This window comes from Balaenoptera ricei, chromosome 20 (assembly GCF_028023285.1).
Source record: "Balaenoptera ricei isolate mBalRic1 chromosome 20, mBalRic1.hap2, whole genome shotgun sequence".
NCBI lineage: Eukaryota > Metazoa > Chordata > Mammalia > Artiodactyla > Balaenopteridae > Balaenoptera > Balaenoptera ricei.
Genome location: NC_082658.1, coordinates 14,846,573 through 14,865,303, shown reverse-complemented (window position 1 = coordinate 14,865,303; position 18,731 = coordinate 14,846,573). Strand labels below are relative to the sequence as shown.

The 18,731-nt window shown below is 48.6% G+C and overlaps 1 protein-coding gene across 3 annotated transcripts in view; it reads right to left on the bottom strand.

The window, feature by feature from the left end:
- ERN1 (endoplasmic reticulum to nucleus signaling 1) overlaps positions 1-18,731 on the bottom strand; it is an 84,347-nt gene that overhangs the window by 21,990 nt on the left and 43,626 nt on the right. For all 3 annotated transcript variants that reach the window (XR_009499764.1, XM_059909090.1, XM_059909091.1), the window contains exons 3-10: positions 15,106-15,139; positions 13,975-14,047; positions 12,603-12,675; positions 10,343-10,465; positions 6,726-6,827; positions 5,688-5,949; positions 4,342-4,420; positions 2,861-3,026 (exon numbers count right to left, since the gene is read on the bottom strand). Coding sequence is in view for 2 of the 3 variants with exons in the window: in XM_059909090.1 (XP_059765073.1) it covers positions 2,861-3,026; positions 4,342-4,420; positions 5,688-5,949; positions 6,726-6,827; positions 10,343-10,465; positions 12,603-12,675; positions 13,975-14,047; positions 15,106-15,139 (912 nt within the window). In the remaining variant the exon portion in view is untranslated. The remainder of the gene's footprint in view (positions 1-2,860; positions 3,027-4,341; positions 4,421-5,687; positions 5,950-6,725; positions 6,828-10,342; positions 10,466-12,602; positions 12,676-13,974; positions 14,048-15,105; positions 15,140-18,731) is intronic.

Genomic DNA, 18,731 nt, shown 5'->3' with positions numbered 1-18,731 from the left:
TGTTCTCCCAAACCTATCAAAGATCGTATGGTATGTATTTCCAAGACAAAAACAAACAAGAACTAGTCCGAGCTACGTACATTTCTCATCTGGAGAAAGCCCCTTGAACTCTCTCTCTTTGGGTCAGTTCTCTACCTGTACCGTAAAGCTGTTCGTTAAGGGAAACCTAAGTTTGTTTTGAGCCACCACCAAGTTCCCCTTGTCTTCCAAGGAACGCTGAGATGGCGGGATATCCTGAACTGGTTGCCCGCTTCAGACCTCTGATTCGCACTTGCCGATGGGGCCCAGGGATCTGACCAGGAGTCTCTCCAGGTACCTCTGAGGCTCACTAACAGAGACCGTGTCGCTAAGAGCAATGAGGTGTCCCCTCCACACACCACCTTGCACTGCAGCGCCCGCTGCTCTAAGAGCTCCAAGTCCCGCCCCTCGGCAGGGCACCTCCCAACACATGGTGCCAGAGGGGTTAGCCTGAATCCCCTCTTTATCCTGCAGTCTTTGTAAACAGGCCTCCCCCATAGTGGGGCCGTTAGCAATATCTTGGAGCGCACCCTGAACCGGCTGTGCTACAAATGTAATCATGAGCTCCTGAAACACTTCTGTACAAACAGAACCCGGTCTTAGTGATGTATCTATCACCATCCAATTATGTCCAGGCTCCAGAGCTGAAAGCACAGGCCCTGCCCTGAACCTCCTGGATCAGGAGCTCCAGGGGTCATGCGTGTCTATCTGACGTAGGTCCCAGGTGAAGCTGAGAGCACCCCAGGTTAGGGCCACTGCTCTGGGGCAACCCACAGACCACACCACTCAAGCCCGGAGAACTTGTCCTTGTCTTATTTTCAAGATTAAGGTGAATGTGAGGATATCCTTAATGTCGTCCACAATCACCAAATCAAAGAACATATTTGGACATAAATGAGCATATCCTTTTACCCGTGGCCCTCAATCTACACAAAATTATCACTCAGTCCCACTACCTTATTTAGAAATGACCAGCTTTGAAGTTTCTCAAAAGGGCTTTCTGAACTGTGGGGTGCATCCTTAATTACTTCTTTATACTTTGCTGGGTTTCTCAGTTTTCTTACTTGGAAAACCTTTCCATTTTAAAAGGATATCATTTCGGGACTTCCCTGGTGAACCAGTGGTTAAGACTCTGTGCTTCCACTGCAGGAGGCACAGGTTCAATTCCTGGCTGGGGAACGAAAGATCCTGCATTCCACAAGGTGTGGCCAAAAGAAATAAATAAGTAAAAATAAAAGGATATCATTTTGCAACTGAGCCATGAAGACTTTTTCTGGATTTTTTTTTGGTCTCACACATTTCCTTAGTTTCCAAAATTTTTTCACTTCTTAACCACTGGTAGACAATGTATCCCTTAACTGCTTCGTAAAACTAAGTGGCCCTGTGATTTTAATGGCCTCCGCACATCAGTTCTTTTTTTCCTCCACTTTGGGCCCATTGACCCACGCTTTCCGAACTAATTCTGTTCAAAAAAGGGTAGAATTATTTTGTTACCTCCTCTGCCCATTATTTGGTAAAAATAATAACCAGAAGAAAAACGGCTGTAAGGAGTCAGGATGAACAAAGGACAACAAGGCCTGGACGACTACAAAGCAACCGATCGGGGCTCCAGGACATCCAGTTTCCTTCCTCCATGTGATGCCCAGTTACACACCCCCAAGCAGATGCCACCGCCTGGCTGCCTCCTGGCCCTGCAGTCTCCCAGGCAGCTCCACACCCCTATTCCGGCGCCCCCAGGCCTGACCTCTCTCTGCCCCGGTCGACACGAGCGCTGCGCCGAGCAACCACCGAGCACCACCACACCGGGAGAGAATGGGGAAGACAAAGCTCATTAGCGCCTGCGTGCTCCAGCACCTCCTCGGGGCTGCATCCCCACCTCTCCCCTCCTCTGGCGCTGGGAGGCAGCAGAATTGGGAAGGGGGCTGCCGCACTGGAAGGGCAAATCCGGTCAAGAAAACTCCGTCCTGCTCTAATTACTTGGGACACTTGCCAGACACACAGCTCCTGTCACCTCTGCCTGCATCGGTCACACTCGCTGCCTTCCGGTGTCATCTCAACTTCTTATCACTGATGGCGGCAGAAATGGAAGAGAAGGAAAAAGGGACCACCCCAGGGGACTTCCCTGGTGGTCCAGTGGCTAAGACTCCACACACCCAATGCAGGGGGCACAGGATCAATCCCTGGTCAGGGAACTAGATCCCACATGCATGCCGCAACTAAGAGTTCACATGCCACAACTAAGATCCCACGTGCCGAAACTAAGACCCAGCACAGCCAAATGAATAAATAAATATTAAAAAAAAAAAAAGGGGACCACCCCACACACCCGGGACTTCTGCACCCAAATCCAGCCTCCGACTCTTCACCACCCTCAATCCCTCCTGGGTCTTCAACCCTTTCCTTCCCCAACCCCTCCTGCCCACGCCCACACCAACTCCCAAGTGACTTCCTCCACAGAAATTGCCTGTTTTCTTAACTCTGCGTGGATATAACAAGGGTGCTGACCTTGCACGGGGTCACTGTGAGAAATAAGGAAATATTCTAGAATGCTGACTGCCAGTGCCTGGCACGTCCTAGACATTCAACATGTGTCAGGTCACTGCACAAAGTTTACACTATTTAGTACTGGAGTTTTGGAACATTAGACAAATGATTTTTGAGAACTGACTTGGTAACACAGCTAGCCTGTTTATTTTCCTTGGGGGTGAAATATTCCAAGGTCTGAAAGACCAACTTGGACATGAACTGAGCACAGAGCTGAGGACTGTTAACTAGCAATGTCGGCTCCTGGCCACCAGGTGGCAGCACGGCGTCACCACGGCCACGAGGAACCAGCCCTTACCGATGAGCAGCCAGTAGTTGTGCAGGTAGTTGAGCTTGCTCTTCCCTTTGAGCCCAGGGTCGAACTTCAGGTCCGTGCTGGGCGTGATCACACACTCCCCTTTGTCCCCGATGGTGACACCGTCGGTCTGGGGTCCTTCCAGCAAAGGAAGGGTGCTGCCTCGGGGCTGGGAAGACAGACTGGAGTGAGGCTGGGGGTGCCCATGTGGAAGCAGTGTGCCTGCAACTGTCCTCAGCACGTGGTCCTATTGTGGGGCTGGTCAGGAAGGCAGAGCGGGACTCCAAGGCCCCAAGATTGGGCAGGAGCAGCCCCTCCCTCAGGACGTGACAACGCTGCACTGAAAATTTGGGGGACGTCCCTGGTAGTCCAGTGGTTAAGACTCCGAGCTCCCAATGCAGGGGGCTTAGGTTCGATCCCCGGTCAGGGAAGTAGATCCTGCATGCTGCAAATAAGACCCGGCACAGCCAAATAAATAAATATTTTAAAAAATAAATACATAAATAAAATAAAATTCCGATGTCTTTTATTTATGTATTTATTTTGGCCACACCGCGCAGCACGCAGGATCTTAGTTCCCCGACCAGGGATTGAACCCGTGCCCCTTGCAGTGGAACTGCGGAGTCCTAACCACTGGACCGCCAGGGAAGTCCCTCGGACGTCTTTTGAAACGTGGACATCTCTTTAAATGTGGGAACTGGGAAACAGGAAGGGTGTGTGTGGAATTCCAAGAGGCTACTGTGAGAAGCAGATATCAGTGAAGGAGTTACACATGATACAAGTGACCAGGGTGGGAAAGCTCCAGCCACGAGCCCGGTGCTGGCTCGGGCACCACTGGACCCGGGCAGGCGCTGCCCTGACACGGGAGCAGAGGACTGGCTCACTGTGAAGACAGGAGATGCCAACCAAACGGTTCAAACGTCATAAGGACCAAAACGGTGGCCGGGACGGTGATGCCTCAGACACTCAGAGACTGAGCGCCTGCGGCGACCTGGCGAGGTCCGAGGAGGCTGGACCGCTCACGAAAGGATGCACAGGATTCGAGGAGGACAAAAGGAACACGGGAGAGCATCTGAGGTGTGAGGCGCAGCCTGAACAAGGGAACTCTGGGAACTCAGGGAGAAGATGGACAGCGCAGCCCCGCAGAGACACTAGCCGTGTGGCAGTGGACGGGTGTCGCGGGGCTGGCCTGAGGGGAGCGTGAACCCCAGCTGGGGAGTCTACACTTGAACCCGAAAGCCAAGAGGAGTAACCGGGGCTTCCTAGGCTTAGGAGGCTGCTTTAGTTCCATGCATCTCTTCTCATGAGGTACCGACAGAACGCGGTACACGTAGAAATCGTTTCTGAGGATGTTAAGATCTGTGTCCTGCATCCTTAACTAACAGGATGTTCATATATAATTCAGTCGTTTGTTGCTAAAATGGCACAGGAGTGTTTCGGAGGCTGCATCTATGAGGCCCCCCCGCCCCGCACAGTGGACTCACCACAACGGCGACCCCCTCGTGTACCATTGAGGGGGAAGCGTAGAGGCTGGTAGAGTATTTCCCCACATACAGGGTGGGCCTAGGAGACAAACAGATACATGCATTCCACTGTCATTTAATTTCTGGACCCCACAAAAGGGGGATCTTTGGAGAGGAGAATCACAGCCCTGAATCCCACGCCTAGGAGGAAGCACATTAACCCCCGAGGCTCTCTGGGCCATGGGGGTGTGAAGGCAGGGTGCGGCCCTGGGAACCAGGAACGCGGGACTGCAGGCCCCGCTGTCACTGATGCCTTCGAAGCGGGCACAGGCCACCTGCCTGCCAGCCGGGGTTTCCTCATCTGCAAATGGCGGGGCTGCGCTCTCTCACCCCCGCGACAGCCTGAGGAAAGGACCACGAAGCAACGATCACCCGTGACAGACTGGAGGCTTGTAACCATGGCACAGCCTCCACGACGGCCCGACCAGGGTGCTTTGACAACTGAGCTGCCACCAGAATCCCCACTGTAGTGTCTTGTGGTGCCTAAAGATTCTAGAGGTTTTACAGAAGCCCTGAGAGAGTCAACTGCTCTTATCCAGGGGATGCACAGGGAATCCCAAACCCGGCGAGACTTCCAGTGGGTCCCTGTTAGGGGCATGGAGGAGGGGAGGGGCTCTGGCTTTGTCCGTGGTTGTCATCAGCGTGACAACGCGAGGCTGCACATCCAGACCCTGCTGGTTACTATCAATAGCCAGTCTGGGGTGTGTCACCTGCTCAATTCTCTAAACCTCTCTCAACAAACCACCTGACATTTGAACGGTGCCGTAAATTCAGAGAACATTTCGCACTCACCCAATCTCCTCCACGGCTCGGCAAAATGGGAAACTGAGGCTCAGCAAGGCTAAGGGACCGAGTTGTAGGCTATTCACAGGTGGGGATGGAGGACACAAGCCTGCTGAGTCTTAGACACTCACACCCTAACACTTTTGTCTTGATTTTTAAAGCAAATACAACTTACAATAAAATTTTAGAAAATAACAGAAAGTTAAAAAATAAATACATCTCTCGTCTTCCCACCACCTGAGATAGATCCAGATTGTACTATAGTTACACAAGGCAGTCTCTTCCCTATTCCCACCCGTAATTTTAATTTATTTAATATCTGAGAATCTGAAGCATCCTGGGGTGTCCAGTTCTTAGATTCTGAGGTTTCAGAACAAGCCGCTCTTGGCTCTTTATGTTCCTCACGGCTTCAGGGACGCCTGCCCCGAGCCCTGGTCCTCGGTTCACGGTGCGGCACACGGCTGCTGCAGCACCGCAACACCAGGGCCACAGTCGCCCCCTTCTGCCCCGAGTCCCCGACTCACATCAGCTTGCTCTTGGCCTCCGTCTCCTTGGGGAACGGGTACTTCCACTTGGTGATGCGCCCCACCTCCCCCGACATGAAGGTCAGGTAGCGCAGGGTCTCCACAGCGACGTTGATGTGCATCACCTTCCGCAGACCCTCCCGCTGCCAGATGTAAAAAGCCACCACGGGCGAGGCATAGTTTTGGATCCACAGGACGTCCCCAGATTCACTGTCCACGGTCACCACCAGCCCATCGCCATTGGACACAAAGTGGGACATTTCTGTACAGATTAGATAAACATAGCGCGTCGAGTCTCACCCAGCTTGCGACCACATCCTCTACTCCCCTGGCAAGCTGCAGCCACTCAGCTAGAGGAAACAAGCCTTCTGGAGTGTCCTCAGATCGCCTCCAAACAGCTCCACTGGCCCTACGATAGCAAGACACTGAGAGCTGCCGGGTTTATAAATATGAGACAGGGTCACCCTCTCACTTGGTAATGTTCTTTCTTCACTTGGTAATAGCATTCGATTCAATTAGTGGGATTCAGTTACTGAGAAGAAAAGAAGCAATGGAGAGCCTATGAATCTGGCATTTGACAGCAATCATTTCAAACTACCGAGCAAGCTGAAAGTCAGGGCTGACCACTGCCACTGCCCACATGTGACCGCAGAGGAGGTCTGTCAGACTTTCGGGTACCAGTGTTAAGATGGGAAAACGGGCTTTTATGTCACAAGCTGATGTTTAATTCTGCTTCTGCTTCCCAAGGGCTTGTAGTTACTTCCTTCTGTGACACAGAGGGACTCAACAAAGTGTGTCCTCCCTCTTCTTGGGCTAAACTTGCCACCATTTTACCTGGGTTCCCTCCACACTTCTCGCCCAGGCCCCTGCCTTCAACACTGACTATTGAAGTATTTACTACGAGTCCATGGGAAGTCCAGAACCTGGTGACCAAGAGTGTCTTAAAAGGAAATGCAGCTTCCTGGAGCCCTCGTTTCCCCACAGGTCACAAGTACCCGTCCGACCTCACCAAGCCACCGAGGAGTGGGGGGAACTTACTATATTCCCCGTCGTCCTCGGGCAGCGCAGCCGCGTAGTCGAAGTAGGTGGCGTTCCAGCGGAGCTCGCGGGTTTTGGTGTCGTACATGGTGATGGTGTACTCTGGGGAACACACACCAGCCTGTCACCTGGAGGGGCCACGGCACCTGCGGAGGTGCTGACCTCATCTAAATTATAACAGACGAATCCTCCCTAAATGGTACGTAAGAAAGCCCAGGCCATCCACGTGGAGAGAGGCCACGTGGAGGAAGACTGGAGTCCCAGACGCAGGAGAGAACCTGGCCGACAGCATGTGGAGCACAGACAGGCCACCCACGCTGTGCCCTTGAACTCGAGACTCACAGGATCATGAGCGATGTCTCGGTGTTGTTTTAAGCCACTTAAGTTTTCGGGTGGTTTATTATACAGCATAGCAATAGATAGCTGAGATTAGAAATTGCTACCCAGATGTGGGATGGTGCCATAACAAAAACCTATAACGTGTGGCATTGACTTTGGGACCGGGTGGCAGATGGAGGCTAGAAGAGCAGTAAGGAAACTGCTGCTGGAAGCTGAAAACGATGACCCAGGTTAGGTAGTGGTGACACAATGAGTAGGACTGCTTCTTGCAGTAACTTGGAAAACAGAAAGAAAGTACCTAATAAACTTGTGGATCTGTCTAAGGAGATTTCCAGGCGGAATGCACAACATGCCAAATGGTTTCTCTTAACTGCGTATGGTATGACGCAAGGCAGATAAGCTAAAGAAGAAACCATTCAGTTTTCAAGCTGAATCTAGAGGAACTATAGAGGGTCCAGGACTGATGCCCTAGCTGGAAAAGGTTCTCAATGTAAAAAATGGCCTTAGGGCAAAGATCAGGTTCAGGTGCTACCAGTAAAAAACGGCTTCCGGGTCAAGATCAAATCAAAGATGAGGCTGTAAGACCCTCCTTTGAGGCCTCAGAAAGATTTAAAGTGGTCCTACATAGACCCTCTGCTAGGTAAGAGGGTTCTAAGAACCGTAAGAGTGCTGTCCCATACCTCAAAGTAGAGAGGTTTGTGGGTATGGCTTTATATCTAATGGAGTAGACTATAATTTGACACATGGGAAGCCCACGAAGATTTTTAAGGGAGTAATTCCAGCATGGACCACAAAAAACCGAGACAGTCAAAAATGGGGGGGAAAATAAGTCCTCTTTATCCCCAACTTTCAATGGACAAGGAACAGATTGAGAAAGCTACAAAACCCTGTTTCTTAAGGAAAAGAAAGGACTTCTCAGAGGGAAGGACCAGGTTGCTGAGAACAATATATTGGGGAACCAATTCCAGAGGGCAAGACTGGGCCCTAATCAAGGAATCTTCCCTGCCTTCAGAGTAGGGGAACCTGAAGACATGTGTCTGGCTGGATTCCAGAATCACTAAGGACCCGTGACTGCTGTGTCTATCTTTCCCTCCCTTTTTGAATGCAAGCGTCCAGTGCACCTCTCCTATCTGTGTCACCATTGTATGTTGGAGGGGAGATAATGTGTCTCCGTTAATTCACAGGTCTCCAGATCAGGAGGAGCCTCGCCCACTTCCAAGCCAGATACAGATCACAAGCTGCTGGATTTTGAGTCCCATGCTATGGCTGGACTTGGGGAGTCCTGGGAAGGGGTGAGTATATTCTGCATATAGGAGGGTTGTGAACTACTGCAGCCAGAGGGAAGACTGTGGTGGAAGGTCTGAAAAGATCACCACCATCAATGCTCCCCATCCCTGTACCTTACGTGACGGTCTTCCCACTATGAGGCTGGGTCTATTTCCCCACCCCTTGATTCCGGGCTGGCCCCGTGACTTGCTTTGACCAACAGACTGCAGTGGAAGTGAAATTCCAGGACTTCTGAGCCCAGACCTTAGAGGCATTGTAATGTCCACTTTTTTTTTTTTTTTCTTTTTTTGGCCGTGCCTCACCGCTTATGGGATCTTAGTTCCCAGACCAGGGATTGAACCCAGGCCCTCAGCAGTGAAAGCGTGGAGTCCTAACCACTGGACCGCCAGGGAATTCCCGCAATGTCCACTTTTACTCAAGAGGAGAACCCAGCCGCCACGTAAAGAAGTCCAGGCTATCTGCGTGGGGCTGAACCAAGGTCCCAGACATCTGAGTGAGCCCAGCCAATAGCCTGTGGAGTGGAGGCCATCCATCCCTGCTGAGCCCATGGAATTGTGAGCAGTAAAATGTTGGTGTTGGAAGCCGCTAAGTTAGGGTGGTCTGTTATGCAGAGACAGATACGGAAACAACAGATAGCGTTATACGCCCACACGCACACTCCACCGGACGCCAGAGCATAGCCCGATTCCCTCAGACACCGCAATTCTACCTGAGAACCAAACAATGTTTATTCCTGGGTGACGGTGGAACCACTGCAAGGCTTTACTTGATGGAAACAGTAAACAAACAAACAAACCCTAAGCGGTCACTACAGTTGGAATACTTGATATTTATGGGGGTTGGGGGTGGTGGAGAGTCCTGCAGTTTCACAGAGACCCTCCCCTGTGATTACAGGGGAGCTCAGCCAGCCTCTAGGGCCCAAGATTATTAGTCTCACTCATTTTTAGAAAAGCACTGTTTTCCACAGCACCTGAAGGAAGGTTCTGTCTCTCTTTTTTTTAAAGCCTTGGCTACCTGAATGCTTAGACCTAAATTTAGTGCTCAGTTGTAATGACTGCATCTTAGGTTTTGGGTATAATCTTTCCATTCTAAATGTTTTCTTGCTCGCTTCCCCTTTTAGCTCTATTTTAGCCGTCCATTCCACAGTTTTTATGGAGTAGCGGTATAGGTCAGGGGCTGCACACGTGAAACGAGTGAGGCAGATCCCTGGAGGAAAGGGCCCCCACCCATTCCCTCGCTGCAGCCTCTGAACACCTGCTACGTGTCAGGAGTGTGCCAGGTGTGGAGACCTGGCAGGCGAACAGAACCAAGTCCTAGGAAGCCGACAGTCTAGCAGGGGAGGCAGAAAATACGCACATATGATTTAGAAACACGTAGTGACGAGTGTTGAGAAGGAAGGGGCTCTAGAGGGAGGAGGCGGGAAACGGTGTGCCGAGGAGGGTGCTGCTGACGCCTGGAAGGGCCACCGATGGGCGGTGTGGACGGCTGTGCGTGCCCAGCACGGAGAGCTGTGGTCCCCGGGCAGCGGGGGAGCCGCGAGGCGGGGGAAGGCTTCCCGGAGAGGGAGCCCCCTGAGCAGCGCTGGGAAGGAAGAACGGATGCCGGCCACACAGGCAAGAACGTGTGTACCCGGTAGAGACGGACCCACTACTCCAAGTTCAAAAAAATAGCACTGCTTATTCTGGGACCTGATTGGAAATGTTTAAGTGAGGGAAATGCAGCGGGGGAAGAGGCAAAAGAGGTAGCGGAGGCATCAAGGGGGCTTTGCGGGCTACGGTGCAGTTTAGACTGGAATCCTCAGGCACTGGAGAGCCACTGGGCTGGGGCGCGGCTCTTATAAAGGGGAACGACATGGTGAATCTGTGTGTGGACTAGACAGCTCTGGCCAGCTTCTAGAGAATGAAGTCCGGAGGCAGAGACCCACGGGGAGGCTACTTCAGGTCCTTTTTTGCAGACAGGCAGGTGGTACATGATAAAAGGTTCCTTCTTACCTGTTCGCCCAAGATACAGAAGAGAGGTTGATGGGCAGAGACTATCCGCAAAGGCCGATGACAAAGTCTGCTGTTTCTCCCCGGTCAGGAGGTCAATGACGTACCAGATGTCCTGCTTTTTACCTGCAAGGTCACAAGGACACGCTGTGGTTTACACTCGCCCAATATGGAAAAAAAACATCCCTGCCAAACTAGCAGCCCAAGATGTTCTCTGCACTGACAGACAGGCCTGAAATTCTTACGATGTCAAACACATTTCTCTGTTGCTCCAAGGGTGACAAGGTTAATGGTAATGTGGAGATAATAAAAGTTCTTGGACCACTGGGTCTTATAACAACTTAATAACCTAGTCATGGTATAAAAATTTCTCCAAGCCTAATAATGTTAATAACTCACAGATTTTATTGCTCTGATGAGTGGCTTTAAATATGAAAACTCTGGCCTGTAAAGGCAATCCTTTTCCCATAGACTAGGATCTATATAAATCCAGAAATGTACCCAGGGGTTTGTCTGCCTGGTAACCATCATTCATATATCTCAACGTCCCTACTAATGAGCCCTCATGTAAAGAGGATCTACAGTTACTGTTTATAACTCTTAATTAGCTGGTACCTGTGACCGGGCAGTAGAGTTGGTGGCAACCTGGTGCTAATGAGGCCAAAGTTACCTCGACCGTGACCCCAGCCAGTAAGTGACTGCCCAGCCACACGCTATACCCCTCCCCTCATTCAGCTGATTAAAAGGTATAAACAGGTGGAGAGCATAGCCAAACAACACGATTAGGAAAGCTCAAAGCATATGTATCAGTACCTATGGTTATATACACCAGAGCATCCTAGTAACGGCGAGTTCCTAAGAAAGCTGCTTTCTAAATACAGGATATTATTACCACTGCGATTTCAAGATAAATACAGCTCCCACCTGAAGGTCAAGGCCTTCACCGTGACGCACATGTTTCTGTTTTGTAAGGCTTGCTTTGTAAGACAAGCCTTGTCTCTTGTCACTTGGCTCTTCCTACCTTATTGGCCAAGTTTCCTATTTCAAGGGACTCTTGGAAGCACAGTACCAAGATGCCAGGAAGATCACAGGGCATTAGAATTTGCTAAAGCTACACTTAGTTCTAACAGAGGTAGCACACATCTGAAACTTGTCCGTGGATCCTGACTTTCCGTTCTCAAAGACAAATCTTAATATGAAAAAGATCTGAAGATAGAGAGAAAACATCACCAAACAGCTGTGACCAGGATCCCTTTCCATCTGGCTTGGCACCCTTCTAGTTACTTCAAGGACCATCACAATCTGCATAACTCAGCTACCACTTTAATGGATGGATTGGCCAACTGCCACAACTTTAAATGCACCCTAAGTGATGAACTGCTGGTCAGAGCTGGAAGACCAGACAGAAAACAGTGACACAGATGGTGAGATGTTCACCGGGGCCCGGGGCATGGCCCAGAAGACAGAGTAAGCCTGTGTTGATCACTTCCGCTTAATCCCCAGGCTGGTGGCTTCCTCATTCTGAAGGTGTGCAAGGAAGCCCCAGTCTCCTTAGACAAAAACTTAAAATCCAGATTGGGCCTGCGCTTGAGGCCCAGAAACGCACATAAAGCTCCCGAGGCATGAATAGGCAATAAGCACTTTCAGTTCCTCAGAAAGAAAGCTGCTTTATAAATACAGGATATTATTACTACTACGCTTTCAAGACAAATACAGCTCTCATTTGTGTTACAAATGCATTTTTATTGACATTTTGGCAGCAACATGGTAAAAGAAAAGCAGCTGATCTGATGCTTTGAAGATGTGACCCCTGTAGGTATGAAGGCAGCTTATCTAAGCAAGCTGTTAAGTGCTGTTTTTATCCAATATTCTGATAGCAGGAAATACTAAGAAAGCCCTATAATTAATAGGCAGAGCCTGGCTTCCCTTTCTTGGCTCAGACGATGGTATTCACTTTAAATTTCATCCAGTTGCTTCTGGGTACGTTGCAAGTTGCAATCTGTAAATCGCAAGGGTAGGTCAACACAGCAGTTAAAAGCTTGTTAAATGAGTAACCTAATGGTGTCAAGTCTGCTCCCAAGTGGAGGGAACCCTTTCTTAATAGGTCAGCTGATCCTGGCGTGAACCAGCACAACCAAGGCAAGAAAGACCTTTCCCAGAAGGGCCAGTGGGGGAGTGACTCTACACCTCTCTCTCAGACACGCCACTTTCCCAGATTCTGGGGTTCATTTCCAAAAGGGATCAAAGTTTCAGGAACCCTTACCCATGTAGAGAATTCCATCCGAACTTCGGCACGGGGATGCCTGCACCAACTCTGGGATCGTAAAGGGAAGTTTCTTAAAAAAAAAAAAAAAAAGGAAAAGAGAAAAAAAAGTTAACCAAGCCTTCTGCAATTATTACATTTTCACTGCACAGTTTCTGTTACCCAATTCTGCTAAAAGGGGAGGAGCACTGTTGATGGTAGATGGGAGTTTTCCTAACTGGAAACCAGGGAGAAGGGGCACCCCAGGCTCCCCTATCCACTTTGGACAAGCCCTCAGCTCCCAGGTTCTGGGCATTATAAACAAGAATTCTTTTACTTGACAAGCCCCTCAAAGTCTCTTGTCCAGAGCGCTCCTGGGGATGACACAAACCTTCTCCGAAAAGACATAAAAATATGGAGAGTTACACAATCTTTGAAATTCTAAGGGGGGCGGGCAGGAAGAATTGTCCTGTCTTGGAAAACTGTCCCAGAGCCGGCTTGACTGAATAGAAAATGCTCCTCAGACTGGGAGTGAGCCATGAGACTATTCTGAAGAGAAGCAGCCTCGGTGCCCAGCTGAAGCCTCGAGGGAAAGGAGAAGTCATCACCCATGGGCAACACAGGAGTTTGAGGCAGGAAAAGAAGTTTTGGTGTCTTCTCTAGCAAATAATTCTCTACTGAAAAACAGAAGAAAATTGGGTCTTCTGGTATTAAAAGGAAGTTATGGTAGGTGCCAGGAAAAGAAACTCAGAGCAATCCACATGTTTCAACTGCATTTCATCATAAAACCGATTCTTCTGAGTCTACAGCTGACATCTGACAAGCTCTTTTGGTTAATGTTTGTTTCAGAATACTTTATTTTTGGAACATTCTGTGTTCTTGAAACCGTTCCACAGATACCTGCTTCTACGACGCTGTCACCTTTCTCTCCAAGAAAGCAAAGATTTCTCTTGAGCTTTAGTAAACAGAACTTTAAATAACCAATAATGTGGATTCCCCCATCATCCTGATGTTTAAACTAAGCCTTAGCAAAGGAAAAATGCCACGGAGAGGCGGTAACGACTGGGTTTCCCCCAGATGTTTCTGAGGATCAGAAAGTCGTTGCAAGGTTTCCAGTGTGGAGCCTGGCGGTGTCTGCTGAGCGCCTCCTGTGTGCTGGCTGAGCCATGAGAACCTGCTGGCCCAGATCCACGTTTCTGAACTCTGAGCTGTACATTTAAAAGCTCACTGAGGAAGCTGTGAAAAGATACTGATGCCCAGGCCCCAATCCAGACCATCTGATTCAGAATCCCCAGAAATTTTCTTTTAAGCTCTCAGGTGATCTCAACGCGCAGCTAAATTGAAGGTCAGTGGTCTAGAGCCTCCGGAGTACAAAGCAGCTAAATACACTCACCGTCAGGCCTTCATTATTCTTGCCCCCAAGCGTATACAGGCTGCCATCATTGGGATCTGGGAGGAACGCAGGCCTAGAGGTTAAGCAATAAGTATCAGTGGTAGATTATAGCCCAGGGCACAGAGTAAAATACCAAAGCCATGCAAAGCCATGATTGGTGGGGTGGGGGGGAGTGGGGTGTGTGTATGTGTGTGTGTAAAACAATTCCATCCACTGCTCTTTCATTTTAGCCACAGATAATAAAATATCCTTCTGGTGCTCTATACTAGAGTGAAAAAAAAGCAACCTACAAAGGAAAACCAGTACAAAATCACAGAAGACTAAATCATCATTCCGTCAAAGCATCCTGGATGAAGGTAAAATAAGTGAAAAGGACCCAGCAAGTCTGCTTTTCAGTTTCCCAGTCAATTGCATATAGAACTTCAACAATTAATATTTAATAGCATGGCATGGTATGTAAACAGGGAGAACAAATCTGCCTTTGGTGTTCCACAAACATTCATTTTTAGGAGGCAGTAAAAGCAGACTCTGAAAGCTTGACATGAGAAAGAACCTGCCAAGGGGACGGGTCAAGGTCTCTTCAGTAGCTTCCCAGGAAGCAGGTTCGAGGTGCTCTTTTGTAAAGTTAACCTGCTAACGACTGAACTATGACACGTCACTCAGAAACCCCTTGTTGAATCTTTCCTCTAATGAGTTTATAGCATCATTTGAGGTGCTATCATCTTGGAGGTGCTATCCAACTTTTACTCCAAAACACACACTCTAGTAGCAGGTCACGTTCCTGTCTCCTCTCCACGGTTAAGCACAGTGAAGAGGGAGAGATCTAAAGACCCCTGGGCCCTCCTGAGGACTTGGGAAGCTTAAGTTCAAAACTCGACTTAAGTTACATCTCAAATAAGCCTTTTTAATACCATTGCCTTCCCACCCCGCCCCCCAGGGAACTGACCACCCTCTCCCCAACACAGGCTTCTTTCTTTCAAAGCACCTGTAAGACTTCCTATGTCTCAGTCACTCTCATTCTACCTTAAATTTATGCATACGTGTACTCCCACCAATTAGCTTCGTAAACACTGATTGAATAAAATAGAAAATGAATTAAAGGGAAGTGCTGCAGCAAATCAGAAAACTTACTCTTCCACGTGTGTTGGAACCTGCAGGACCGGATCTGTGCAAAAGAACGACAAGAAAGGCATCGTCAGACAGACTCTAAAATATCAAGATTCCTAGAGTTCCCAGGACTAGCTCACAAGATGGACCGATAAATTTACCTACATGAGATAACGTATGTGAAGGCACTTTAGAAAACTCACACACAGAAACACAAATGTAAGCTCTTACAACTGTCGCCGAGATTGGAGAGAGGCCTGAGAGCAGAAGGGCACTGCTGTCAGGAAACGTGCCTCTAACTTGGGGGACGGGCATAGAAGGAAACACTGGTGACAACCCGCAGTGGACAATGGGTCACAATGTCACTATCTGACACATCAAGGACTTCTAAAACCTAAATCATCCCTTGGTCAGATGCCTGTCCTGCTGCTAGATACTCCCATTGGGAAAAGCAAAACTGTGACTTAAGAAGCAATTTGGGGCTTCCCTGGTGGCGCAGTGGTTGAGAATCTGCCTGCTAATGCAGGGGACACGGGTTCGAGCCCTGGTCTGGGAAGATCCCACATGCCGCGGAGCAACGAGGCCCGTGAGCCACAACTACTGAGCCTGCGCGTCTGGAGCCTGTGCTCCGCAACAAGAGAGGCCGCGATAGTGAGAGGCCCGCGCACCGCGATGAAGAGTGGCCCCCGCTTGCCGCAGCTAGAGGAAGCCCTCGCACAGAAACGAAGACCCAACACAGCCAAATAAATAAATAAATAATAATTAAAGGTGCTAATACTTTAAAAAAAAAAAAAAAAGAAGCAATTTGGCTGTTGATGAGAATTTGACTGGATGGTAAGTGGTAAATACACGCCTTTGGGGCAGCAATATGACAATTTTAGAGCCCTGAGTGTTCATTCTTCTTGATTCCCTTCGATCCATTAATTCCATTTCTAGAAAATCTAGTTTAAAAACAACACAAAATGTGGAAAATGCTTTCAGTACAAAGATCCTTACAGCAGCATCACAAATGACCTAACTATTCAGTGATATGGTTAAATTATGGACTGTCCACTTGGTAGAAAATTAAGGCTTCTGAAAGGGCTTATAAAGTTTAAAAAAATGTATAAATCTTTATACTGTTATGTTCAGGAGAAAAGATAACATTGTACCTAGAGTCTTCATGCAGCTGAGGAGAAAAACCTTCAATATGCATTAAAAAAAAACTAGATGGAAAGGCCAAAAAAAAAAAAGTGGGAACTGTAAGTTATCTTTGTTGGAAATAGAAATGACTCCCCCACCTTTTCTATATTGCCCAAAATTTCTACAAAAGTAGGCATTACTTTTGAAATCAGAAAAAAAGTTTTTTCTCCAAGTCAGTTTTAATATCTGCAATAGTCTGAGTGGCAGAATTCCTCCCTAGGTTCTCCTGGGCACAAATCAAGAGGACGCGCCTGATTCCATGGGGTGGATGGAGGTGGGAGAGGCCACTGACACTGCTGTAACAGAGCTAAATCCCCAGGCACAAGGCCACACAGCGATGAGGCATTTCCAGCCGTCAAGACCCCACAGGCTATAGGCCACGCTGCCCACAAAAGTTCAAAGCTGGGGGCGAGGACGGCAAATACTCTGATATGATTTTGGATACAGGCTCTGCTTATGGTGATAGACAGCTGTCTAATTCCCTGGGTCAGCCTGGATTCTCAGATGAAGGAAACTCTTTCAAGCCTTATCATCTGTTGACTTTGCTTTACACGCCCCGGCTCCGACAAGAAGGCATATGGGTGTTCACAACAACACCCCACATGTGGTCTGTGGGCAGCAAACAAACAATTCATTAAAACCAAAAGCATTTCAGGAAACAGGAGGAACTTTCAGTCAGAAAGCACATGTTTATTGTTCCCATTAATCACCTCTCGGTACACTCTCACAAACAGACTGATGCAAGAGACAGGAAACGAGGGCACACAGCACTCACCCTACTGAAACAGTCAGGGAGCAATTATAACCCAGTTCCTCCAACGCAGCCCAGAAGCCGTGCACGCCAGGGACAGCAAGAAGGCATATTCCAAAGAAAACACAGCAGTCAAGAGGGCGTCGGTTTTGTTCATTTCAGCCACTTAAAGGTATGGCAGATCAACACAGATGAAGAGGACATTACCAAATCCCAGCCATTCACCAGAAACAAGACGTGGAGACCAATGGGATTTCGATTCCTGTTCCTGAGCTTATCTTTGCTGGACAGTGTTTGCTCACTCTCAGGGTCTCGTCCTCTGGAGCAGACTTTCCTGGTTTTCTAGAGCTTATTCACTGCTCACCTGACACAGAGGCCTCAGGTCCCAAAGTGTGCCCTGCACCAGAAAGGTTCCAGTTAAGACACAGGCCACCGGCAGAAGCCAGAGAAGGATGGGTAGACGCCTACATGGGTGTTGAAGAGCCATGCTTTCTCCGAGGCTTCAGGGGACATGAACTCCAGCAGGGGTACCTTCTCATCCACGCATAATACAGGGCCCTTGGAGTAAACATCTGCAGAGCCGCAGGCCATGTAACAGCACGACTGTTAACACAGCTCCGATACAGGCAAGCAAATGTGTGACTGTGACCTATTCCACACATTTTTTTCCCTGAAAGAATCATTTGAACCTGAGCTTTGCTTTAAAATACAACAGGAAAAAAAAAAAAAAATCATATGGGAAGGGGGCAGATAAGACAAAAAATGGCAGCCTGTTGACAAATGTTTAAAGATAGAATTGACAACACTGGCCTGTCATTTTACTGTTCTCTCTACATATGCTTGAAATTTTCCATAACAGAAAAGGTTAAAAGATAAAAATATTTGAAAAGCCAGCAAAAGGCACCATCTGAAAACGTGCACTGAAAGCCTAACACGAAAAAGGAGTTGTTTTGGATTTAATAATGAGAACTGGTATCAGGCAAGATTCTCGCTCTTAAAAAAAAAAAAAAAATCACCCATGTGAAAAGAAACAGTGGCCTAACCCTAAGGCTATAAACAAACACTGGTACAAAATAAGCCTCTCTATCTATAGGGGACCGATAAGGATAAAAGCCATCTCACAAAGCTGCTTTACTTTCAGAAGGAGAAAAAAAAAAAAAAAAAAAGGGTTACTTTACAAGTATAAAAATGGGTGTTACTCAAGGTAAAGGTAAAGGTATCAGAAGACGAAAAAAAAAAAGCTGAAATCAGTGTTTGGTCTCCAAGATTAAGACAGAAACAGATCTGCCCACTGCTTCCCTGGGAGCAGCCACTGTACTCGGTTCCCCTCCAGGGTCCATCCAGCTCAGACCTGAAAGGGCACAACCTTTACCCTTGGAGAAACCTGGGTGAGGTCAGGTGACACTCATGGCTCCTGTTTTGTGCTGATCGAATCCTCCTTTTCAATCTGAGGCAGAAACGACTCAAAATAAATGTAAACATCTTGTATCTACAAAAGAAGTGAGTTTTCGTCTCTCCAAGAATACCTTTCTCGCCTTCATCCTCGATCCCATCCTTTCTCAAACCTCACACCTTCTCCCTCTGCGCTGGACCCCAACCACACACTTCACTCTGCTCCCTTCCTGAGCTCTCAGTCCATCAGCACCAACAGCTCTACCCTTCACCCTGCGGGCTATCCCACGTGCCTGCTGCCCCAGCCCACGGGCTTCATCCCTCC